Source organism: Drosophila persimilis, unplaced genomic scaffold (genome assembly GCF_003286085.1).
Source record: "Drosophila persimilis strain 14011-0111.01,24,50 unplaced genomic scaffold, DperRS2 tig00000766-arrow-arrow-pilon, whole genome shotgun sequence".
Lineage (NCBI taxonomy): Eukaryota > Metazoa > Arthropoda > Insecta > Diptera > Drosophilidae > Drosophila > Drosophila persimilis.
The window spans coordinates 313,122-339,358 of record NW_020825350.1 but is presented as its reverse complement, the minus strand read 5'-3'; the positions used below and the strand labels follow the sequence as shown (position 1 = coordinate 339,358).

Here is a 26,237-nt window from a genome sequence, read left to right as displayed (position 1 = left end):
CCCTGAGAAGAGGTCAGCAACCCCTACACTCCACAAACAGATGAAGTTCTAGGACCTCAAGAGGGACAGAGACAGCTAAGCACGGAGCACGGAGCACGGAGCAGGGGAGCATTGAGAGCTCTCCACTCTCTTCAAATGCCGTGGCTCTCTGCCTCTCTCTCTCTCTCTCTCTCTCTCTCTCTTTGGCAAACAAGCACACGGAAGGGAAGGTGAACACCAGTCCGAGATGGAGCGATGAAGAGAATGACAAGGAGAGAGGTGGGGAGAAGAGCTCCGCAGTAGGTGCCTGGGGATATGTTTGTGTTTTCTTTTTGTCGGTCGTTGCCCGAATGTTGGCGTCACTGTCGCTGTCGCCGTCGCCGTCGCCGTCAGCGCCAACTTTGGGGTCGTTCCTGGTCGTTATCCTATATACCGAGAAAAATCTATTTTTATTTGCATGTGCGCCAGGGTGCCACCCTGCCACCCTGGCCGCCCCTTACTCCCCGTCGCCGTCTGGCGGCGACGTCGTCGTCTCGTGCTCGTGCAGCAGCGAGCCCTAAAGGGCGGTCGCGGGGGCCAGGAATGGTTGGGGTTGGTGTTGGTGTTGGGGTTGGGTGCAAGGTATGTAAATAGGAAATAGATTGCATGAGGTGGCAGTGCCAGTGCGGCAGGAAACGGGACGCGGAACAGCAACACCAACAACAAGTGAACCAGCCCTCGGACAACTGTTGTTGGATCTTAAGCACTCGAGAGGGTCGTGGGGTTAAAGGCCTTGAGAGGACACTGCATTCACTCCCAGGCACACTGACAGTCGAAGATATTGCGGATTGGGGGGCTCAGACCTCAGACAACAAGAAGGACTGTCTCCAGGGACCATTGTTGTGATATTTAAATGTTTCTTATAAATATTGAAACATAAAACACATGCGATTTTATTCGAAATAAGCTGGCATGAGCATTCCAAGACTATTGCAGTTCTCCAATGTACAATCTTCTAGATCTTCTACTATTTTGTTGGCTTTTCAGTTCTGCTTAAAAAAACTGCATGAAACTCTTTGTTTTTTTTCTCCCGCTGTCCCCCAATCAATGGCGGGCGCGTAAGAATTCTCAAAAGCAATAACCCAGTCCTACTTGGAAGTATTCGAATGTCCCCCGTGACTGGAAGAGAGAGGGGGAGGGAGGGAGAGCATTCTTGACTGATTCACTGCCTCGGACTTTGATGCTTCGTTAACTTTTCGAGAGTGCTCGTATTTGTGGGGATCTTGAGATGGTTCTGATGGATTCTGATGGACTGGACGGACGTTTAGGTTTTCTTTCCACCTGACAGGAGTCCCAGTCTCAGTCGCGGTCTTTGGCGCTTTCCTTGAAATTTCCCCATCTTTTTTTAGCTTTTCCTGTAGATTTCTGTTTTTGTTTTTGTTTGGGTTTCGCTTTGCTGCTTTTCTGCGAGCTCTATCTCTTTCCAAGAGGAAGACAGAGAACTCCTCCAGAGACTGCTTGAAGGGCGGCGTGGGGCGGGGTCCTGTTGCAGGTGCTATTCGGCTAGGATGTGGAGGCACTTGGCTTATCCCTTTCAGATTTATCATTCTGTTAGCTATGGTAATATTTTCAAATGTGGATATATATTGTTGATTTACTAGTTCTTTGCTTTCGAGGGTATTACGAAGGCATGAATCGTCTAATTTGGTTCTGAAGGGCCATATCGACTCCACTCCAGTATTGTTGCTGATCAATAATTGATCTGATCTATTGTTCGGTGTACTTTCCAAATACATATATCGTCCAGATCATGTGGATATATATGTAAATGTGTTTAAGAGTTTTATGGAAAAGATTTAAGCTTGATTAAATATATTTTAGATTTTATCGTAACTATACTCGAATAAAATATACCCTTAGTAGTAGCTCCAGGGTATGCCATGCTCTTGTGTCCATGAAACGTACTTTGTTGACCTTTCTTGTCTCTGTGTGGCCGCAGCCGGCGTCGCTGCACGCCGTGGTTGCGGCTGCTGCTACTGCGCTGCTGCGCTGCTGCTGCTGCTGCACATTCGTCGGGGTTAATGAAACCGATTGACACACAAACTGCAGGCACAACAACACGAGCAAGAGCCAGCAGTCGAAGAGAGCGGCGACAGAGAGTGGGAACAACGCACACAGAGGCACCGTCCGAAGAGAGCCGTTTTAAGAGAGGCGAGGTCTAAGAGGCTTTTGGCCTCTCTTTTCACGCTTGTTGTGCTGCGCCCTGTCGCCGCCTATGTAGATTGCGCGAAACTACGGTTGGCTGCCTGTCGCCATCTATTGTAAATGCACACCAGAGCTAACGCCATCTGCCACCAAGGCGCCATCTGGGCAACACGTTTGGGTTGCTGCACTCGCTAAAGCGTTACTTCTTCAAAATTTGATTTGTTTTCTTTTTTGTTCTACCGCAAACCAAACTTATTTTTCCCTCTTGTCTCGCTTTCGTTACAGCAACAAAAAAATTGTGCATTGTCGAATCAGCTTTGGTTTAAGCTATATATATAACAACCGATCGGAACCAGCCGTGGTCAGATCATCCACCAGCTCATCCTCAACCTCAACCTCAACTTCGAGTAAGAAAGCTCGAACCAAGGACCGTTTGAAGAGGGGAAACGAGGGGTAAGTCTTTGGTTTCCCAAAAAGCTAACAATATAATTTGCATTTGGATTGGGTTGTTTGATATTTTTGGGCATTTTGAAATTATGGAAACCATGTTCTAGAATTGTGTTTTAAGAAAGAGTCCAAACAGATCATTCCATGAGATTTGCTGAAGATTGAAGCCCAAAAAAGGTCCCCCCCCGAGTCCTGTTCAATCACCGAATCGTTGTGGATCACTTTCGATTCGTAGAATCCTTCAAATGGTATACAAAGGTTATAAAGCGTAACCGAGAGACTAGTTTATGGACTGGGAACACGTTGGAAAAACTGTGATAACCTCCAAATGGTATACAAAATGGAGAGGCCAGGAGTCGGCACTCGATTGAGATGGGAGTTGGGAGTTGGGCGTGGATTGTGGGTCGTACTGCAGGCGGGTTGGGGGCTGGGTTTGCTTTTGGTCTGGGCCGCCTATTGGACCACACATACTCGCACTTGTATGTGTGTGTGTACGTGACTATAGTGGGCGACGACGTCATCAGCCAGTAGAAATGGATGGATGGTTGGAGTGACTTTATGTAAGGCCACCCCACACTCCAGCCCGTGAGTCCTTCAGTCTGGGAGTCCAACGAACGCTGCCCTTTAACCTACATATGTATGCACCTGACGGGTGGCCTGGCCGCTCCCCAGCTTCGATCTGTTTTGTGTCTGTAATTTGCTTCTCTTCATCCTTACATAGAGCACTTCGGGGATATACTCGTACTTTATTCGTGCAGGTGAATGTAAAAGCCAGAAGGAAGAGTATCCGACTCCTTGATACTTCTCCTATGATACATTCTTTATAAGCTAATCATCAATCAAAGGAGCTCCCATTAGGTACATGTTTTGTAAGCAATGATATTCCATCTAAAGCTACCTAAAAATATCTGAATATCTGAATCATTCATCTAAGCGGAATCAGTTATAGTTCCAGTATTCCCATTGGCACGGCATTGGGCTCCTTTCGGTGTCCCTAGCGGCGGTGCTGCGATGCATGGGAGGTGTCCTTCCCATTTCGAAGGAGCACAAAAGCCACCTGAAACTTGAGTGGAGATAATAATCGAAATACAAAAAAAAACTCCATAAAAAAGCATACGCTTCTGACTAAAGATTCAGCTCGTTGAAGATTGATTTTTCTCTAGAGTCTAGGCAAATGAGCATGATAAATGCAATATTAATATGTTTCACATGAATGTCTTATTTCTGCCTTAAAGGAATGTCCTTAAATTGAATGTTCGTGGGCAGGCGAGCTATCGGATTCCAAAGAGGATGTCGAGGAGTCCCTCCACCCGGTTTATGCTGGCTTCTTCAGGTCAGAAATATACACAGCAGTCTAGGTCTCCGATAGACTTCCCCTTTCTTACTCATAAATGTGTTCAATACGCTCAGGTGTCATCGTCATTTGGAATCTTTAACGGATCAATATGTTTCAATATCTTTAAAATTATCAAAGTGCTGGGGGCTAAGATGATTTTACACTCGGAAGTCGGAGATTCCAAATTTTATAAAAAAAACAGTAAATGAAGGGGAATATTGCTGGAATACTGCTTGTTTTTAGCCTAACTGCAATTTGCCAGTCACGGATCTAACGTGAGTGCGAATTGTGGGCTGTGATTGATTGAATATACCATATATATGAGTATGTCAGTATGTAAGTATCTTTGAAATGCATTCTTGACCCGTCTATAGTGTATATCAAGATGATTTTGACCTTTTTATTGATGTGTACCGTTTTAGAAGAGATAACCGTTTGGCCAGACATTCGCAATCAATATTTTGCCGCGCTCCATGCGACCATGCCCATGCCCATGCCCATGCCCATACTTTTGCGCACATTACGCCATCGCCGAATGCATCAGCAACTGCAGCGACGGCGACTGAAGTATCTTCATGTTCATCGTGCCATCGCCGCTGACGTCGACGTCGACATCGACATCGGCATCGGCATCGGCGTCGTCGCCATATGGAAGCCACTGCAAACAAACATGAAAGCGATATTGTGGAAGGGGGATCGGGGGTTGGGGGGGATGGCTGGTCGAGGCATAGGCAGTCACAGCGGCAGCAGTGAAACATGTGTTCCCCGTCAGTCAGGCAGCTTTGCTTATATTTACATTTCAAAGCTCATTGCTGCCTGCGTCGCTGTTGGCGCCGAAGTCGACTTCAGCGTCGACTTCTAGATGCAGCGACGACGCTGGCGCTGAGGACAGAACAGTGGGGCCTAGGACCGAGTCTCGAGAGTTCATAAGTATTTTGTAAATAGGAAAACTAGTTTGACAATAATTTCAGTCAAGAAAATTAACGAAATCCTTTAATATGCATAATCTGGTTTTAATAGTATCACCTTGTAAGCGCAGCACCCTGTTTGAGAACTCGTTTTTAGGTTTGAGAGCTGTGCAAGCATATGCCATTTGAATTTTGAAAATATGTTCATCACTTCAGGAGATACGGTTTTCACAAGCTAAAAAGTCAGTGGGCCCCACTGTGCGCCGCATCGCAGACGCGCGCAGACGAAAGCGAAAGGCCATTGTCCGGAATTTTGTTGACCTACTAAGGCAGAATGTAAAGTACGAGGTGCTGCTCGCTACACTGTCATTGCCGTTGCCGAAGCGACGCCCGAACCACGCACAGTGGTTCGTTCTTCAAAAACACGCTGCAAAAATCAACTTGTGACATGCCGATACTTTACAGCTAAGAATTGATTAGGGTAATTAATGCAAAAGATTTAATTATTGTAGGACCTTGTAGCAAATGATTTTTGGAGCTACTTCAGCTATCCTCAGCACAGTTCAAAAAGTTTCTTGCTGTTTTTACTTCCATTTATTTGGAAGTAAACATTAAAAAAGTAAGGGAGTTTTGCGGTACAAAAGGCTATGATTTTCGGAAGGTGTTTTGAGTAAACGACCCACTGTGCGAAGTATGTACGAGCGCTGAGCGAGAAGCTTTCGCAGTGTTGAAAGCTCGCTGCTGCCAGTAGAGTGTTTTGGGCATTGCGCGGGTTGGTGGGGGGCGGTGCGGGGCGGGGAGATCAGCCTTAGCTAGGAAAGTTCGTCGCTCAATTTTAGACAGACAAAAACATCAACTACTATACGAGTATGAGTATGTAATGGCCTGCATTAACAATATCGCCCAAAATTGAAATAGTAGCAGCAGCAGCGACTGCCGCAGTCGAGAGAGCAAAAGCATGAGCATGAGCGAGCGAGCTGGCTGCGCAACTTCAAGTCATTCACCTTTTGGCCGCTGCTCTCTCTCTCTCTCTCCCGGTGCGCTGCTCTCTCACTCGGCAAATGTTCTCTGCTTGGTTGCTGTTGCTGGAAGTTAAGCTTAAAAACAGTTGCGCTCTCTCTCGGTCGCTGTCTCTTCCGACTGCGCAGCTGACTTAACGCCCACACCGAATATGGAGCGACACCAGGGACAGGGACAGCGACAGCGACAGAGGAGTGGGCGGGCGGGCACAACCACAATAGAAAACGTTGCGAAGACCCGTCAAACTTTTTGATCCATGATGTTTACGAGAGAGAGCGCAAATGAGTGAGTGATGAATAGTTTTTGTTTTTACTTTCTCCTGGCAAATAGAAACGAAATTACGGCGAGGGCAATTAGAAGAACCAACTGTTTCGGGATAAGTGTATTTGTCCTTGTCGCACGCATACATTAATAAAAGCTCAGTGAATTTTCGGCTTTCATCTTTCTGGCAGAAGGAAAACTTTGGTATGATATATAAATATGTTGACTTAAAACAAAATATTAAAAGCGGTTGCAGGTAGACAGACCACTATTATTTCGCATCTCATTCGAAGAGTGAATGAACTCGTTATTCGTGGTGCATTCGAAGCGGTTCTGTTCGTCATTGCATATTCATAGTTTCATGTGAATGATTCATGAGCTGCATTTAGGCAAACAAACTGCTTCGCTCTCTTCCGCTTCTCTCTCACGCTCACGCTCTTGCTCTCGCTCTCTTTCCCTCTCTTTGCGCTTTCGGCTATGCTCGGTTGCACGGAAAGTTCAATTTATGTGCAGCCCCCTCGCTATGCTCCGCGTCTGAGGTAACTTTGGCGAGCTTTAACCCAGTTTAAGGTCATTTCGAGTCAAAGACAAACAGCAGCTTGTGCGCGAGAGGTTGAAGGGGATAGAAAGTGCTTGGGGTAACAGTTCATTGCAGTTTGATAAGTGGATAGAATGAGCGCGAAGCAGAGGAGTCACGGGTATGACGGGGTATGGTGGGGTTTGGTGTGGTGGGGTATGGCCAATGCTGCCATTTGGTCATCGTTTTGTATTTGTCAAGGACTTTTCAAATAACGGAATTACCATTTCCAGAATCGAATCAGGAAGCACAAAGCTGGCAGCTCTTCCTCTCGCTCTCTCTCTTTATTGCATTATTTCCAGGGCTGTATTGGGTATAACGGTACCCCCCCATGGTTGCACTGAAAGAAAGCACACGAAATGTCAACAGATCAGATAGTGTCTCTGTATTATAAAAGTATGGTTTATTTATATATTTCCTCCTGAAAAAACGTACGTTTTAATGGTCCCAAATTTCGAATAAAATTGTTAGCATTCTAAGATACATGGGAAGATAAGTGGGTTAATAAGTGGAAAGTATATATTTAGGATACTTCAGCCCCAAATAGGCTTTGAATTTTCTACCAAACTGTGTTAAGGCAGTTTGATTTTTTCGGTACAGCTCGAACATCATCGCTGCGTGCTTCTATCCGCTTGAAATTGATAGTTCTCGATCTTAAAAATCATAAGACAGGGCCATTTGATTGCAATTTGAAGCAGTTTCCGGAATTGAGAGCCCTTGGGCCCATCAAACTAGCTTTTGGCTGGTACTGGTATGTACGATTCCTGCTATCGAACATTTCTGGTCTTTTGCTGTCATTCGAATAATGAGACTCCCTTTGGAGAGGTGATTCAGCGGTTGAGCACACTTTGAGCAATCACCGAATGAATGACCTATCAAGAAATTACAGCTAAAGCTTTTTTTGGATCAGTTCCATTAGCACTTCATATCTCATCAGCACATATCTCTTTTGTTTATATATTTGTTCGTATTTTTTCTGATCAAATGGGAATATTTCCGATCAAATAATGCATTTTATGGAATTTTGGTACATATGTACCTACATATGTATGTACAATGCATAATTCACAGAATGTACGAATACTTTGGGGCTCCAGCACGGCGGATAACTTTCACTGTTCATTCGCGTACGTGCGAGTGTGCGAGTGTGCGTGTACGCATTTACATATTTACTGTAAATATTAAAATAAGGTCGCTTTAATCTTGACATTGCCCGTCTGCAGAACCAATGCCGCCGATGACAAAGAAATTAAAACCGAAAGACAGCCCTATCCCACACACCCGCGTAGCCCCTTACCGCCCCGCAAACCCATATACACACATCCCTCCACCTGCCCCGACCCACCCCTGCCATTGCCCCCCTCTGTACGCTTATCAGCTTGCGTTAACGGCGAATTTTTGTTGCTTTTGCGGTGGTGGCGGCGGCGACGGCGACGGCGACGCTGTCCGACATCGACAGCGACTTCAGCGGCGCCGTCGACGTCGGCGTCTGTGATAATGAAACTGAAAATTTCATTGCTAATTGCGTTTAATATTTATAATTGACCCAAATAAATTCTGCGATTGGCTTTGCCAAAACAAAACCAAACAAACAAAGAAAGCAGAATCAGAATCAGAGGCAGAAGCAGGAGGAGAGCATGCAAAGCGAGAACAAAATGTGAGAGTGAGTGAGTGGTGGGGGGGGCGGGGTGGGGAATGCAGACAGACAGAAGACGAAGCGTGTCTTGGGCCTGGAAGCGTGTCTAGACCGAAAGGGACACACAATTGCAGCGAGAGGACTTGTTGCCGAGGACTCGCTGGACTGTGGCACACCCTGGGAAAAAGAAGATTTGTATAGAAATTGGTAATGTTTGGCCATTAAATAATACGATTAACAGAAAAGTGGCTATTACATATGTTTTGGTAAATCCTATACCATCGTTTCAAATTGTGGACATCAAAGATGAACAATAAACTGGTATACATCGGGCTCATGTGGGTTGTGGGTATTCCTGATATTTGCATACTAAATTCGTAGGGCTGGATCTTACATAATTCCTAGAGACAGAAATGGATATGGATAAGAATACTCCTTTTAGCGAGAGCTAAATGCGGCTGCAAAAGGACATTTGAGAAATTCCAGCAACAAAAATGCCATTGGAAATGCATTCCATCATCAGTTGTTGACAGTTTCGCTGATCAACGACTCGATCTCACTTAATCGACTCCGTTACTCCGTACTGCTGTACTGTTACTGCTGCTGCTGTCCGTCCGCAAGTGCAAGCAGCACCACTACATGTGCGCGAGAGGGATAGCGACTCACACACACACACAAACACACACACACACGCATAAATATGTACATTTTTTACATTTTGAACATTTGTACATGCTATGTACGTAACTTGAGAGCTGCACGCTCTCACTCTTCCGCTAGACACATTTACAGTTCTGTTCTGCCTGACAGTGCCTCACCCTCGCCCTCGCCCTCGCCCTCGGCCTCTCGTTCGGGCTCTGGCTCTGGCTCGCAGCGAAAGCACCAACGTAAACCAAATCAAAAAAAAAGCGAAAAAAAACTGCCAGCGATGAAGCGGGGGGAGGAGAGGGAAGAAAGAACAAAAAGTAGGTGAAAGGTCTTCAACCTTTTTGCATGAAAACAAAAATGTTCAAAGGCATGGGAGGGGGTAAAGCATTTGCAGTTCTAGCTGAAAACGGAAAAGAGGGAAGAGAGGGAGAGAGAGAGTGAGAAAAGGAACAACAACACAAGCTGCAAGTAAGGCAATAAAATGTGAAGCAAAAGTGATAGAGTGCAGAAGGAAGAGAGGAAGAAAAGGAGGAGCAGGTGGTGGGGGAGGTGGTGGGCAAGTGACCGACAGACCGACCGAGCGAGCCACTGCATTTAGCTATTTTTAGCTTTACCAGCCACACAAGTACACACACACACACACACACAGACGCAAGTGTATGTGTATGTGCGCACAGGCACAGCCTGGACTTGGACCTATCCCAATGGCCCAGCACTGTGGGGCAGGTTCGGCCGAGCGGCGACAAAACAGATGCGCCAAAGTTTTTATTGCAATGCTTTTGCACTTTTTTTTTTGCCCTGTTCCATTAAGAGAGAGCTTTTGCACAGACACAAACACACAGAGAGAGAGAGAGAGCTTGGGTATGGATGCAGCTCTGTTTCCAACCCGCCCGTTGCTTGTGTTTTTTTTTGCTAATGCTTTTCTTTGCTCAACTTTGTCCCTCACCGCGACCCTCAAAAGCTTTCCTCGCAGCCAGACACAGAGACATTGATTTCGACTGCTGCGCTGACTTGTGGGCCGTGGGTGGGGGCGAGGGCAGGGGGTGTATGTTGAGGTAGGACCGTGCTAGAGCGTTCTGTTGGACGGGATGGGGGTTGGGGGATGGGGGAGGCTCTACAGATGAAAAAAGCCGGATGAGGAATGCAGAACAAAGTTACAGTGAAAGCACTTTTGGCGGACAGCTGCTTTTCGCGGCATTTTCTCTAGGTCAGCAAAATGCTTTACAACTAAAAGGAACCTCTTTGTGCGGACTTAGACGACAAGTGTCCACCCAGGCAAGCTTTTACTGTATCATACTGTACCAGACAGAGCTGTTAGGTCTCTGGAATTAAAGCTCTTTTGGGGGTCCTTCTACAATCAGATCAGATTTGTATGTGTTAAGATCGAACTGTTCTTTGGCGTTGAATTGAGTTCGTTTTTTCAGTGTACACTCTAAGCAGTGGTTCCCACTACCGCTACTTTCCCATTTTCGTTACATAATTACTCATCGCCATCGTCTTCTTCTTCCTTCTCGTTGCAGCCATATTCATTCGAGCGAAAAGCCAGACGTCGCCTCCTCCTTGCGGTTGTCGTCGTCAGCATTTTTTGCATCCTCCGCCGCCTTGGTTCACCCGGTAAGTGTCAAGACTTTTCCACCCGCCCAGACCCGTCGCAGATCGGCACAAGTAGTTGCCCCACGGGCCACCATCCTCCGCCCCCCCCCAAGCAGCATCTGCGGTATCCTAACTCGTGGCAAACTTGTTGTTCGAATGCTGGGGAAGCGATGAATACCCTTAGCCAGAAACGGGGTAGTGCATGATGTGCACAAAGATGTTCCGACTTGTGCACCCGAAGAGCGGACGATCTTCTGCATAGGATTGTGATTAAGATTCTTTGATTTTGGGTGCCTTGGACCTGTGGGTCCTGTGGAGGTTTTCGATCTTTGATTACCAGATTTCTAGCTATAGATCTTTTCCGACTAACATTCTTGGAGGAGGTCGATGTGATGTACAAACTAGAGGAGACTCACAGCTTGAACAATTGATATTTTCATTGTACAAAATTACAACTGCGACATAGAAAATAGACGAAACTCCGATGTGCGCAAATATATTATCGATTTGAGGCAGAAATCGATTAGATAAATGGGCATACAGTGGGCATAATTTGTGTGCCAAAATAATGATATACATATTATAAGTACAATATACCTATTTTAAGGTTGTTTGGGATAGTGTGTGTAAATAAAATAATTCCTTTAAGCTAGTTGTGTGTCGAGAGTGCAGCAGCGAAGCGAACCTGGTCACACTTTCAACTGTCCCCGCACAGCTGGTCACACTATCGCTTCCCCATCCATCCATCCATCCATCCAACCATCCATCCATCCATCCATCGACTGCAATGGCAAAACAACTTAAACGTCGACTGCGACTTGACTGCGAAAGGGGTGGGAGTGGTGGGTGTCTAGGAGAGAGGGAAAAAGCAACAACCAGAAAAATCCAAAGCCGAAATAGATGCAATGCAAAAGAAAAAGGAAAAAAATCCCCCCGTGTGTGTGTGTGTGTGTGTGTGTGTGAGTGAGTGAAAAAACTGTGCCAATGCCCTGACAACGGCACAAGGTGATGATGCAAACTGCAGCCGGCTGCAGTCGCCGTCGCCGTTGCCGTTGCCGTCGCTTCGCCGTCGCTTCAGTCGTTGCAGTCGCAGTCAGTCAGGCAGGCAGGCAGTGACGCCAATTGCCGTGATGAAAGAGCCAGTGGCACAGTAGTCGAAATGTGCAAGGGGGGGTGGGAGGTAGCGGAGGGAGGCGGTGGGTTGCTGCCGCTGGCTGGGGTAACGATGCGTTGGCGAACATGCAATGACGTGCATGACATACATACAAGTATGTGCATATGTATGTATGTATGTATGTATGAAGAAAACGACTAGTGCAAGCAGTTGCATGCCAGAGAGGGACGTGTGTGTGCACCAGGAAGGCCGGGCCATGTCGAGGTCGGGCAGCGGAGGGAGTCGGTATGTGTGGGGGGGGGTGGTGGCAAGGGTGAGTGGGGCGGGTGGTAAGGTGGCAGTTGGCCGCTGTTGTTGGTGTACGTGTATGTTGCATGCAAACAAGGAAGTACAACAATTTCATGCTTTGCAATTGAAATTGCAGCCAAAGCCAAAGCGAGCGAGTGGGGGAGCGAAGGGAAGGGAAGGGATGTGAAGGGAAGGTGCCTTGCTGTTGGGGCTAATAGCGATGGATGGACAGACTGGGAAGTGTCCACTGGGAAGTGCATTTGACTGGCACCACTCCACTCCACTCCTCTGCACTGCACTCCACTCCGTGAACCCCAACAGGCCCCACAAAACCCTCACTCCTGCTCCTCCTTCCCTCTCTTTTCTTCGCTGCACACCCACCTCCATTCTCCTCTCCTTCAACATGGACTTATGCAATGGAAAGTGTGGCAAAAAATACAAAAATCGTACGGGCTATTCCTGTACTATTCCTGTGTTTGACTTTGATGCCAAGATGCCAGCTCAAGGGAATAACCCGACGGGACGCTTGAGTCGAGGCACACGTGCATCGACACTAAGATACCCGGTACTCAGTCTCTGTATACCAATATATGTATATACATATCTCTATTAACCCGCTAATCCAAATAGAAATTTGAAATAGAGCTGAAACAGCGTGATACCACAGGAGTCTGGACACGAAATCCGGTTGCTTGTAGTCCCTGAGATCTAGGACTGTCGATGCTGATCATTTAATGTAGCCCTGAATACAGGGTATAAAAACGAAACAAATTTAGCCTTGGCTGTGTATATATAGTATTTAGTTAGCTTGCTTTTGTCGTCAAGCGATTGTGGCTTTATTCAAATTAACCGAAAATCCAATCCAAGACATATTTTGGAACACCACCAGCGCAAAGCTTGAACTTTAACAGGAAGACACTAACACTATCAAGCTCGTTGACACACGTACCCACATATGAGAGTATTCACGGGGTGTCAGGGTAATCGTTTTTGGCAGTAACCTCGAACGTTTAAAAGGATTACTTTGGGTTGGGGTAAGGTGAAAGCCGTAAACCTCATCAGCGCTGCATGCGAGTTTGTTTCGCTATCGACTTGAATAAAGCGTTTCTTCAGAGTTTTCCAACCGGTTTGGATATCCTAACCGATTAACCGATTCAACGATTAGCTTTGACAATAATCAAAGAGTATTCCACTAGAACCCTGCACTGATTGAATCCTCCCTACATATTCATCTGCCTGGGTATAGGGTTATAGGTAACGATTTCAATACTTAAAGTATGCATAGGTTTAATAATAATCGATTCCTTATGAGCAAAGTAAGAGAGAACCCTAGAAGAATTGATTACTCGAATGACTCGAATCAATCTTATCTTATTCGATATATAAGTTTCCCCGCTCCGACTAATAGTGAATCCTGCCGGTCACTAGAGCCGGGCCAAAGGGTATTCTCTGGTCGTGGCAGTGCCTGCCCTGGCCTGCTGCCCCCCCCTCTCCCGCCACCGTTGGCTTGTCTAGTTCATTTTTTTTTTTGCACATTTTCCCGTTTTTGTTGTTGCTGTGTGTTTCTGTTTCATGTTGGATTTTCTCATGGTCTGCATTTGTGATTCGATTGGATTCGGTTCGTGGCGGTTCGACTCGTCGCCGCGCCTAACCTCGCTCCGACGGCTGCCTCGGGGGGCGGCAATTGCCAACAGCCGCCATTGACTCGTTGACCGAGCGACTCACTAAGACCCTCACACGCCCTGGGCCTGCTGCATTGGTGTAAGCTTTTTGCTGCTGCTGCTGCTGCCGCTGCCGTTGCTTTGTATTGCATTTTTCAGCGAAATCGAAAGTTCAATAAACTTTCACGTAATCGCAAGTAAAAAAAAACTATGTACATATTAGCCTGCGGGGTTGGAGGACAGCGCACGAGGTGTTTCATACTGTCCTTCGCTCTGCTCTCACTATCCTGCTGGAAGCTGGGACATTTAGAGTCAGTAATAATATTAAATTTCAGCATTCAATGGATAAGTGATCCATTGCGAGCTAAAGCTCTCCCTTGCCACCGTTCCCAAGCTCTCGCTCTCTGAAATGTAACCATGGAAGCTCTTCCTGGCTTTAAGCTCGCCCTCTCTTCCCGCCTTCCCTCCTTCGGTCATTAGATCTTCAATGGCTGTGCTGTGGGATAACTGTTCAAGCCGATCCCACTTTCCCACCATCCGTCTCTCTCTCCCTCTCCTTGTGAGCTATCTTTCGCTCTTGTGCTGGCTGGCAAAGAAAGTGAATGGAAAAAGGGCAAGTACAAAACCAGACAGGCGGACAAAAAAAAAAGAAATGAAAAGAAATTACATAAAAGTAACAACGAACTCGTTGCGCATGAACAAATCCCGTAACAACAACAGTAACAACCGCATGGAATGTCAATCAAGAGTAATAACAGCAACAGCAACAACAACAACAACAAATGCAACTCTGCGACAGCAACAGCAACAGCAACAACTCTAGTTAGAAGCAATCAAAGAGGAAGAGACACAGAGACAGAGCGAGAGAGCGAGAGCGAGAGAGAGACGGAGAGCAGGCGATCACTCACTGAACTTGCATGGGGCTGCTCTGCTTTATGCTCGACACGTTCTGCTCAGCTGCCTAAGCTCGTCGCGCCGTCTCCCTCTGGCTATGGCTTTCACAACACACGATGATTCCCGTTCGCTCGGATGGAGAGACGACTCCACCACTCTCGACACACTACTCCACTCTCCCCACGGCGCGCTCTCTTTCGGCGCTGTGTGACTGAAATTGGGTCAGCCATTGAACCCGTTGCGACGACGCTGCTGCGGCGCTGGCTTCGGTTGGCGTCGATGTCGCTGTCGCTGTCGCTGCCACTGCCGCTGCTGGCGTTCGTTCTGTGTGTGTTCTCTCTGCTCCCCCCCCGAGGGGTGGTGGATGGGGGCGGGGGGGTCATATGCTGCTGCTGCTTACCGCTTCTCCTGGGGCACCTCTGCCTTTTCTTTTATTTCAGTGCAACTGGGTAAGGACTGGGAGAGGGCTTACCTGAGCAGCGGCAGCAGCATCGGATCCATCATCTCAGCATCTAGCAAACAGCTGCGATCAACCTCTCTCCCCCCTCCGCTTGCAGCAATCTTAAGGTTATGGTCATCCGTAATGAGCGTCGCTCGGCTTTGACCCCTGCCCGTTCCCTGTCCCTGCCCCACCAAAAATAGTGTAAGCTAAGCTCCGAAAAAAGAAAGAAAACAACAACAAAATGGAAAAATTTCACTTTCACATCAATTACGACGACTCGCCTCTGTCGGCGTTTTTTTTAGTACTGTACTTGAAAAAACCCCCCAAGTACAGTTATGCACGTACATACGTACGGGAGGCGAAGGGGACGGCAGAAGAGTGGGGCTAGTGTGTCCAAAATTTGATGCGAAATTAGTCACAAAACGAAAAACATGCACACGTACATACATATGGTATATAATGCCCAGAGATGGTACAAAGTTCCGGTACTTATCAGATGATATAGTAGCAATCGAGTACGCATAGGTATTTATACGAATATATACTATATATATCTAGTGTATACAACTCTCGTGTCACGGCGTTTGTCTCGCATTCGAGTACGAGCCAAATATTGCATATATCGCTCATCCGAAAGCGCTGATTGGTGCAAACAGAGACACCCCCAGAACCATGGAACCAAGAATGCAGATACAAACCTGTTCCCGAAGTCCATTCGCACATGCTCCCACACCACACAATGTTCTCAATACTGCGGAAAATGGTTTGCCGGGGCAGCTGGTCTTGATCCGTAGGTATTGTCTGCAAGTCCATCCCAATCGTAGATACTAGGAGCTCCCTGAACTGAAATCCAAGATCCAACTTTCTCGGATGATCCCCGCTATCGAGTGTGGGCATTTTTGCCGTTTAAGAAACCAGCCTGCAATTGCATGCCACAATTCGTTGGGATACTTTGAAACGCTTTATTTTGTATTTTCGTGGGTTTTTTGTGTCTTTTGTTTTTTTGACCATCGTTCGAAGTCAATGAACGTTTAATGGGCAACAACCATACGCCCTTTTGGCAACGGCAACAGCAACGGCAACAAAAGCAGCGGCGGTCCGCTAACCAAACTAACCAAAACTGGTAGACAAAAGAAATGTCAAGGGAAATGGTGATTGGCAGTGGTTTGGGTGGAGTCTGGCGTCTATGACTTTGGCTTGGCGGAGGGGTCAACGCAGTCGCACCTGAAGCTCTCAGCATACTCTTTCCAGCTGGGGATCAACGTCAATTTATGATGGCTTTATTTGGGGGAAAGTTCACCAGGGATTACACGCCATAAACACTGTATTAGAACCAGTTTAGTCTGTTTAAAATGTACTCCACTCAAGCTGGTGACAATGGTTGGAAATGACTTGGAATTATGTACCTACACTGAACCGATATACTGCTGAAATTCATAAGATATCGAGGGAATTATTTGGCCAGTGTGCTGGCGTTGTGGGCTTTGCTTCTGGGATGCTGGCTTTAACCCACGGTAAGGGCATTCGAGAGTTTTGCTTTGAGGGGAAACCTACAGTAGGTATGTCTTTTATGACAGCTGTTTTATGACAGCTTTCCTTTGGTCTGCCTTCACACACACCCGCCACCCGATCACCTTTCCAGATGTGGCGGCGGCTTGTAAATGATGGTTGGAGCCAGGCCCGGCCAGACCCCCCCAATAGCAGAAACAGACACCAGAAACCGGTTACAGTTACAGTTCAAACATCTTTTGCATCGTCTCTTATTCGGGGGTCAAGCCCAGACATGTGCCTACGCTCGCCTCTACGTGTGTGTGTGTGTGTGTGCGAGTTCAAACATGACTTGCCACACCTTCAAGCTCCACCATCTCTGTCGCTGTCTGCATCTCTTTCCCTCCTGCTTGTCTGCGGCGAGTGCTGCTGCTGCTGCTGCTGCTGCTCTCGCGTCATTCTGTCGCCCTTTATTTTATTTTATTTTTTTTTTGGGTAGCTTAATTTTTGTGCGTTTCTTTTGCTCTTGTTGCTTGTTGTGGCTTGTTGCTGCTTCTCTTTCTCCAGAAAGTAAACTTGAACTTGTCCGTTCACTTTTACTCCACCTCAGTGTGTGTGTGTGTGAGAGAGTTAATTGGCAGCCTAGCCCTCTCCCCCTCCCCTTATACTACTCTGCTCTTCTCATCTCTTCTGGCCTCATCTTGCAGATGCCTCGGCTTGATTACCCCATGGATGAGACTCTTCTCTGCATTGTATCTGTCTGTGTTATTTTTTTTTTCTTCGTGTTTTTGGGCCCCTCATCATGGCTGTTGATCATGAAAATTTTCTATTCAAGTTTAGGTGAAATTTAATGCGTCACACCCGAAACGGAAGACAGTATTATTGCCGGCAAAGCGACAGAATGAGAGAGAGGGAGAGCGAAGGCCAGTGAGGAAAGTTTTCCATTGCTCCACTCTTTCCTCTAGAAGGGAACCTACGAAAATAGCCTTACCTTCACCAATAATGGTTGAAAAACATTGAAAAGCCCCATAGGCTTACTCCACAGAAGGGCATTTGTAATCACAGAGGGCTATAACCCGGCAAAGGTCCTGCTACTAGACAGGACTGTTTAGATGCATTTAAGCGCCAACCTCATAAAGTGATAGACGAGCATGCACACGACATGTATATTGTTGCAGCCCTTTTTGGGCTTCACCTCTCGTGCATACAGTAGATTCCAAGATGAACAGGTTCTATTCTCAACCTTAGAATAATTCATATTGATGTATAACGGCTTGTTATTTTTGTTAAAGCAGTAGTTGTGCTATAGGTATAGGCCTAACTGTGCGAGGACCACCCACGCTGCGAGTCTCTTGCAAAATTCATCAACCTCCGCCCACACAGATGGCCACTCTGGCACATGCCCGTGCCTGTGTGCCTGTGTATATGATTATCACCCACGTGGGGCCACCATTTACATGCGGATGATGTAGGGCTACGGCTAGCAGCACGGCCTCTCCTTTGGGGGCTGCTGCCACCACATGAAGTCTGTATTTGTGGCAATTTCAGTTCTGTTCACTCCCCTCCCCTACCCTAGTTAGTTGGCTAACTATCGGCATCAGCCCCACCCCCAGCCAACCCCACGCCCAGAACTGTCCCTCCGCCCTCTCATCTGGGTCCTGTCTTCCTGTGTCCTCCACCTACGCCCCGCCCACTCTGCTAGCCCAAAACAAAAACAACAAAAACAACAAAAGAATAAGAAGAAGAATTAAAACTCAGTCCAACCCGATCTACTGCACTCCACTCTCAGCCACCCCACCGCATGGCATGCCACTAGCCTTGCCAGTGTGCCACCACCTACCACCCACAGGCTACCACTCCGCGCCGTCCCCCCAGCACTCTCATGCATGTGGCCAGCGAAAGTTTACTGGGACTATGACCGCTTAGAATGTCTACACAAACACAGGCGCGCATATGTCTATGTATACGTATATGCATCTGTTTGTGTGTGTGTGTGTGTGCAGGAACCAGTGTCTGGAACTTGAAGCACAATTTGTGTGGCTACATATGGCTGTGTGTGTGTGTGTGTGTGTGTGTGTGTGTGGCCCCAACGTTTGGATGCCCCATAGAAGTGTCTGCCAGTTGAATGGCAGTGGCAGTTTGCCTCCCTCCCCCAGTCCCCAGTCCCCACCCCCTCCTTTGCCCGCCCACTCTCTCTTGAACCTCTCCCTGTGGCATGTGTGGGGCTCTGTATGCGTGTGCTTATCTCCGAGTCGTTGCCTTGAATGTAGGGCAGTAGTCGGCACTCGACAAATGTTGCTGTTGTTGCAGTCGCTGTTGCAGGCGTCGGCAATGCAGACAGAGGGCAATGCATGCATGCCACTGTAGGCCCCCAGCCAGACCCAGGCAGAGGCATACACCCCACCCCGCCCCACCACACCCCACCACACCCCACCACAAAAAAAAAACAAATAAACAAGCAGCCAGCACACATGGGCATAAGCATACCCGCGCCAGTGCCAGTGCCAGTGCCAGTGCCATCCCTGGCTCCCACCAGCCACCCCACTTCAAACATCATGCATGCATAATGTGCGGCACCTTTTGATACCCTCCCGAAAAACAATGGACGGAATTAAGGATTCCGCCGGCAGTCGAAAAGCTAAACGTCGCCAGACAGTATCTGATCAAAGGATGAAAGGCTCCCTGCATCTGGTAAATACATATATTTAGATGCTCGGATGCTACCCATTCGTATCGGAGACGAGTGGTGCCATCTCTTCAGCCATGATTTGTATCTGTGGTTCATTTCTGAGCTGCATATCTCTGAAAGCGGTAACCGATATCCCTACTTCAGGCTCGCACTCGTTGTATTTGAGGAGAAACAAGCAGGCTGGACTGGACTGGACGCTGCACGTCTCCAGCCTTTGGTGTCCATCAATGGTGGCCGCTCCGTCTAAGTGCGAACTAATAGCATGCATTGTTAAAAATAATAGCATAGATTGCGATTTAATAGAGATTGTGCAAATAATCATGTACGAGTATGTATGTGGCGGTTTGAACTAGGCCGGGTCATGGGAGCCCTAACTGGAATCGGGAATCCTTGTGTCTATACCTATGATATACCTATACCTATGTCTATACCACTCACACGCCTGGCTGTATCTATGCTGGAAAGCAGAGCATTTATTCTTTAGTTACGAGGAACCATACGATACGAGATTTTGTTAGGACAGACCGCGATCTCTCTCAATTTTGCACGCACTTGCTATGAGAGGTGGGAAAAATGTAGAGAGAAAGAGGGGAGTCTGTTCCAATGTTGACCTTGTTTTCGAAATATCTATTGGCTATAATAGATTGACTTTTGGGAATAACACAAACTTAACTTCATAATCTTTTGGGGAAAAGATATAGAAGAAAAACATATTTACTTGCACAGTTAATGGCTCTTCTTGCGGCCAACTGAAACTGGTGCACTCGACATGGTTCAAGGGAACCACGCGATAAGTTCAGTTGCACTATTTTTATTTTCCTCTAACATTGAACGAGTGATAGCGAAACGAAAGAACAATGCATAGAGATTACTCGAGGGACGGGACGGGTCGGGACAGAAAAACAAACGGGGCAAAAGAGTGCCGGAGCCAGAGATAAAATTGAAGTGCAATGGCGAGCATATTCCTATAAATTCTTCAATAAGCCCCACTGTATCTATGCCTGAATGTGCAACAAGAACTGATGTGATTGATGTGACTGGATGGAATGGTTTCCTTTACTTCGTTTGATAGGGGTACAAGTTGTTCTCACTAGTTTCTACTTGTTCTCTGATATGATCCCTAAGGCACCTGAAAGATGAAAGATCAATCAATTCTGGCTCTTCTGTGCAATCCATTCTGTATTTTGTGCTTATCTAGTTGCTCTTTCCCTGCTGGGGCCATCGCCTGGCCCTGTTTGGGCTGAGGTTAAAAATAAAAAATTAATGAAAAAATACTTCGAACTCAATCGAGCCCCATAAATAACGAGGCACCCGAAAGGGCAGGAACTTCTACGCCCCACGATAGAGGAAGCAGAGGCGCGGACTAAGGCATTGAAGTAGTTCAGTGAACAGTACAGTGGAGCTCTCTCGACACGAACACAATCTGCTCCGCGAATGACGTTGATTCGCTGTAATAATTTCCCATAAGAAATGGGAAAGACAGAAGGCAGACACCGAACACACCGGCACTATCTACGGGGAATTCGTCTGCAGCCGTGGACGTCCCTACGAGGGGGCTTCCACTGTAGTTGCGTATAAATAAAGAAAAACGAAGGAAACGAAGAGAAAAGAAGAAAAAGAGTCATCGTCGTCTGTGTGTAAATAAGCCATTCAGAATTGGGTTAAAAGTTTATAGAGCAATGCAGTGATTTGTCTCTATATTTGTCTCTTTCTCTGCCGCTATCGCTTTGTCCTTTTCTCTCCCTCTGCACACATATGGACAGGCCGGCGTGCGAGTGTGTGTGCGGTGCCTGTCTTCGTGTCATATCAGAAGTTTGGAGTGGTTACAGTGGGTCCGAAGGCTGCGCCAGTTTCTAATGGCAAAGACAAGTCAACGTGCTACACATGCCACATGCCACATGCCACCTGTCACCTGACACCTAGCAGCTCCACCCTTAAGAATGCACTAAACTCACTTCCCGGTGGGTCCAACAAACAACTATTGTGGGGTGTTGGGGCCCCGAAATGCAAACAGATGCTCAAAGACAAAGAGAGATGAATGAAAGATGGATCTGGATGTGGAGAGAACGTCGAGCAAGGCGGAAGACAAGGAGCTGCAATATTGTGGGCAAACTAACCCAGTTCCTGTTCGGGAAAGGAAGAGCAAGGAACAGGTGGAGTGCAGAAGGATAACGGAGTGAATGAAGCGCAACGGTGGGAGGAAGAGCAAACGAAGTAATGGAGAGCTTTCTATTGAAGATGAGTGGCGGGGAAGAAGCAGAAGTAGGGGGGAAGAAGCAGAAGTGGGGAGGAAGTCGAGAAGAGTACCACGAATATGGGGATGTTTGAGTGCAAAAAGATGAGCAGTCCAAATGAAGGGGGAAGAGGGAAGCATCAGAAAGCAGATAATATTTCTGGGCGAGAAGATTAAAGACTATTGGGAGGTGCACCACGCTGGCATCCTCGTTCGAAACTTCTAAAAAAACAAATTACATACACACATACACACACACACACATGCATACATACATACATACATATGTACATCTATTGAAAATGCAAGTAATTTTTGGGCCGCAATGAAAGGGATTGAAGCAGCAACAAAAGAATGGTAGAACGAAGAAAGAAAGCAGCCCCAAAGGGAGAACAGAAAGGGAACAACAATAGGCTGATGGAAAAGCAGCGGGACGGAGCAGCAAAAAGAATGCGAAGTAGAACCCAAAACCCACCAAACTGAGGAAAATAATAACAACGTGCAAATGAAAATCTCAACAACAACACAACGCGAGCGAGAGAGCGAGAGAGGGGAGAGGGAGAGGGAGAGAATGGCACCGAGAGTAAGAGCAAGAGAGGCAGCTGGCTGGCTGGCGAGAGAGCTTCGTCAACAGTGGGTCAAAGACCTGTAGGAGGTCGTTTCAGTCGTTGCAGTGGCAATAGGCAACGTACAATACCATGGCGAGGCAATGTGTTTGTTATTGCTGTTGTTGTTGTCGCGACGTCGTCGATGGCGGCAGATAGCGTAAGCACAAAACACATAGGCATAGACACAGACACACACAGACACAGATAGACAGAGATAGGGAGGTAGAGACAGAAAGGCGCAGCACTATTGAATAACCAGAGACGACGTCAGCAGCGCTGCATTTGCAGACTGCAGCCAGTGTGCGAGAGACATCAAGCATAGAGAGAAGAGAGCTTGCTCTCTAAAAGCTCGCTCGCTGCTGCTCTCTCTTCTAATGCATGCCAGCCGCTGCTGCAGCCTCTGCCACTGCCACTGCCTCTGCTTCTGCTGCTGCTGCTGCTTCTTCTTCCTGCACGAACGACCCAGCGACCGACCGAACGAACGAACAAACGAACAAACGAACGAACGAGCAAAAGCGAAAAACGAAATCAAGAGTGAAATGCAATCGGCTGCACATGCAGGCATTCTAGACTCGAACAAGGGGGTGGGGACGGGGATGGGGATGGGGGTGGCAGTGGTAGCGTTGTGGGGCATTGTATTATACGTAAACATGAATTTGAAGATATTCCTCTTCTCACTCCTCCACTCTGTGCTTTTGTCTCTTTCACTCTCGTTGCAGACATGCCAGGCGGAGGAAAGGCAGACCTTAGCAGGATCACACAATTCAGGTGAGTGATTGAGATCCCGATCCCCCGCCCCCCCATCGAAGAATTATGTAATACCTCCGCGCCAATCCACCCCCTTACCGCGCCTATCTCCAACGGCATAAAGTGTACTCCAACCACTGTGACCCCATGAGACCCACAGGTTGTCATTGGGATACACTTGCAGAGGGTACTATTACGATCTTTGATCGGATCACTACACATACCTAGTATTTGTCCTATATCCTATATTTACTATCGATATTCAAGCTTCTTCCGCCCCAAAGATCATTTTTCTTGTCTATAAAGGGATGCTGGAAGAGAGATATGATCATGATCGTAATCATTTATTAAGACTGTAGATCAATGATACTTCCTTAGAGGTATTACGATATACCTACCTGGGAACTGGACCCAGTACGTATTGCATAAAAATGATTGCTTGTGTCCCTCAATGTGCCCAGATTCTATTGTATTCCTTTCATAGAAAAGGCTTAGTCGGAAAACACGTAATCATTCGCCTGTGGATGCTCACCTGATAGACATTTACATGAATCTGGGCATCAGAAGATTCTGTTGGTTAACAAATGAACTTGTAGGCCTAGATGAGTAAATCACGTTCTCATTCTTGGAATTTGAAATATGTACATTCCCAAAGTATTTTTGAAAATACTTTGCGCTCTTTGTAAATATTCAATCGGCACTTGCAGCGGTCTGTTGTATCCCTAACAATTTAGCAGAATTGTTAACCTTTCATAGGATGTTTTATTCCGATCGATATGGCTGGCTGTACCTGAAGATATACGGAGCCAAAATTGAAGTTTTCTAAAATTGTATATATTTTATTTATTTATATTTTTACACTTAAGTATTTTGGTGGCATTCTCAACAAAGTAAGCTTGTAAACATTAAAATAAAATATATGTACACATATATCTTATATCCTTGGAATGGTTATTTAGTTAATGTCTAGTAATAAGTATAATTTTAGGCATATTTTACCTAACACAGATACCCATCTATCACTGATAACTGATGTGTTCTTGTACTATATTCTACGGATATAAGGTACTCTCCAGCCTACCTTTAGCCCATTTTGTATGCTATGTTTTTCTTTTGTCTCAGTAGAGACAACCCTTCTCCTCTACCTGTCCCCTTTTCCTTGCAGTTAGGGCATCCCTTCAGTCGGTTCCGATTGCTTCCCACTTCTCCTTCTCCCGCTACTCGTACATTTTTTTGCTTCTTTTTTGGCATATCATTTTCCTTTCGCGTTGAATGTTTTATGTGCCACAAGAGCTGCAAAACTTTTCCGCTTTTCACGTTCAACGACGACGATCGCCGCCATCCCCCAACCCCCAGCCCCCAACCCTGCCTCCACCCCATCCTGTCCCAACCCCCTCCCGTCCATACAGCTGGTTGTCGCCGTCACTGATGTTGTTTTCCTTGTTTTCCTCCGTCTGGTCTGTCTCTCAGTCGGTTGTTGTTTGAATGTTGTTGGTGTTGTTTTCTTGCCCGACTCCATTTGCGCAACATTTTGCGGTGCACACACACACACACTCGCACACACACACACACACTGGGGGACAGAGGGGTGCATCATATGATTTGCAATTTCCATTTGCCGCTGCATGCATTGCTGCATTGCCTGGTTGCGTAACCCAAAAGTTAATGCCACATAATCATGGCTGAAGTTGCAACAAACTGCGCTGCACGCTGCACGCTGCAGCCCGCAGTCCGCTGCTCTGCGGCGGCCGCAATGGGAAATGGGGAAATTGTTGTTGCTGTTGTCCGGGGTAGTAGGCACAACCATGACACGCCATCTTGCCGATCGTCGTAGCAGGTTTTCCAGTTTTTCTTTTTCGTCGTCTTTGTTTGTTTCTTTCTTTCTCTCTTTCGTTTTTTGCAACGTTTTTCCTGCCACTTTCTCTCTCTGGCGCACGCGACGACGCGACGGGACGATGAAGTAATCGACTGCCCCAGCACTGGTGCCCCCCTCGGCCCCTTGCCCCCTTGCCCCTTACCTGCCACATGCAACGGGGTAGGTGATCGTCACAAAAGTTGCGGTTGCATTTTGCAGTTGCACTTTTTTTTTTTTACCGGTGACTTAATTTTTTTTTCGTGTGTGTACATTTGCCTCTTTGCTTTCCATGGAAAACGGGTTTCGCATTTTCCTCCATGCCATGCCATGCCTTGCCTTGCCTTGCCATGCCATGGCATGCCAAATGGTAATGATGCTCGTTGTCGTCGCTGGTGCAGCTTTTTCCAGCCTAACGTGGATCGAGATCGAAGCCAGGCGGGGCTCTTGGCCACTTTTGGTGTGGCCCGAACGGGGCTTACAAGTTGATTACGTCTTCGTGCTACGGCTACGGCCAGGCGGTAGGCAGGCGGCATCGGTGGGTGTGCTGTGGGCGAGCGGTGTTGTGTGCGAGGCCCTAGACCTCTGCCGGGGGTATGCGATCAGCCAAAAGATACGCCTCTTATTTCATCAGCGAAACAGGAACCCGACTGGTGGATGGACCTGACAGAAGAGAGGAGGAGTATTATCATTCCATCCTGTATCCTAGCCGTTTAAGAAGCTAGATGGTGTTTTTAGGATAGGGATAACGATGGTATATGCAGATTCCCCCATTTGATTTGATTTTGTAATTGTTGGACAGGTCTGGGTGAATCCTAAGATAAAACCCTTCAGAACGAACGGCAGAGAGCTAGTGGTGGAAGAAGAGGGATAGTGCAAGCCGGACCCTGCTAAGTCACACTGGAAGAGAGAGCGAAAGAGAAGAAGAGACAGGGAGAAAAATATTGCGTACATTTTCATGGAATCCTAGAATCTCTTAGAGCTCTCTCCAAAGACTAGGTGACAAGCAAGAGGGACAGACAGACATGGCTATCTATGGGATCGAATGCTCTTCTTTCTTTGATATCTCTTTCCAGTTTTTGTATCCATTCCATCTATCCGTTAAAACCATAAAGTCCAGAAAAAGAAGAGCTACAGAGAAGACTCCTCGGATGTAATTCCTAATAGATTAATAGATACAGATACAAGTCCATACCTACAGGAACGGATTAATCTTTTGAACGGATTACTATCATTTAGAGGTTAGAAGTTCCGCATAATCCATCATAGGAGCTATTCAGAAGGCAGTTGTTAGATGTATGTACATACATACTCGTGTATGTATGGTACATGAGGATAATGCGATTCAAATAGCACTCGAATTGGGTTATTTCTTTTCGCTCCTCAATAATTTCCAACTGGTTTCCCATAATCGGAGCGGCACGATCGAGGAAATGAAACCCCAGCGGGGCCTATCTTCAATTCTTGCATCAATTTACGGATCGGAACCCGCGTCGCAGATCTCTCTCTCTCTCTCTCTATCCGTGCCTCCTCATGGCTTCCCCTGCTTCCGCTGCTGGATCTGTAATCGATGCCGGCGATGGGTGGGCAGGTGGGCAGAGAAGGAGGCGGAGGAGAGGGCGATGGTGAAAG

General features: G+C 47.0%; 1 protein-coding gene across 1 annotated transcript in view; it reads left to right on the top strand.

Annotated features, from left to right (window-relative positions):
- The first annotated feature begins 624 nt into the window (after positions 1-624).
- Positions 625-26,237, top strand: part of LOC113566536 — a 38,197-nt gene continuing 12,584 nt past the window's right edge. Inside the window, exons 1-4 of the mRNA XM_026992564.1 lie at positions 625-706; positions 2,520-2,616; positions 10,517-10,610; positions 22,726-22,774. Of these exons, the coding sequence (XP_026848365.1) occupies positions 625-706; positions 2,520-2,616; positions 10,517-10,610; positions 22,726-22,774 (322 nt within the window). The remainder of the gene's footprint in view (positions 707-2,519; positions 2,617-10,516; positions 10,611-22,725; positions 22,775-26,237) is intronic.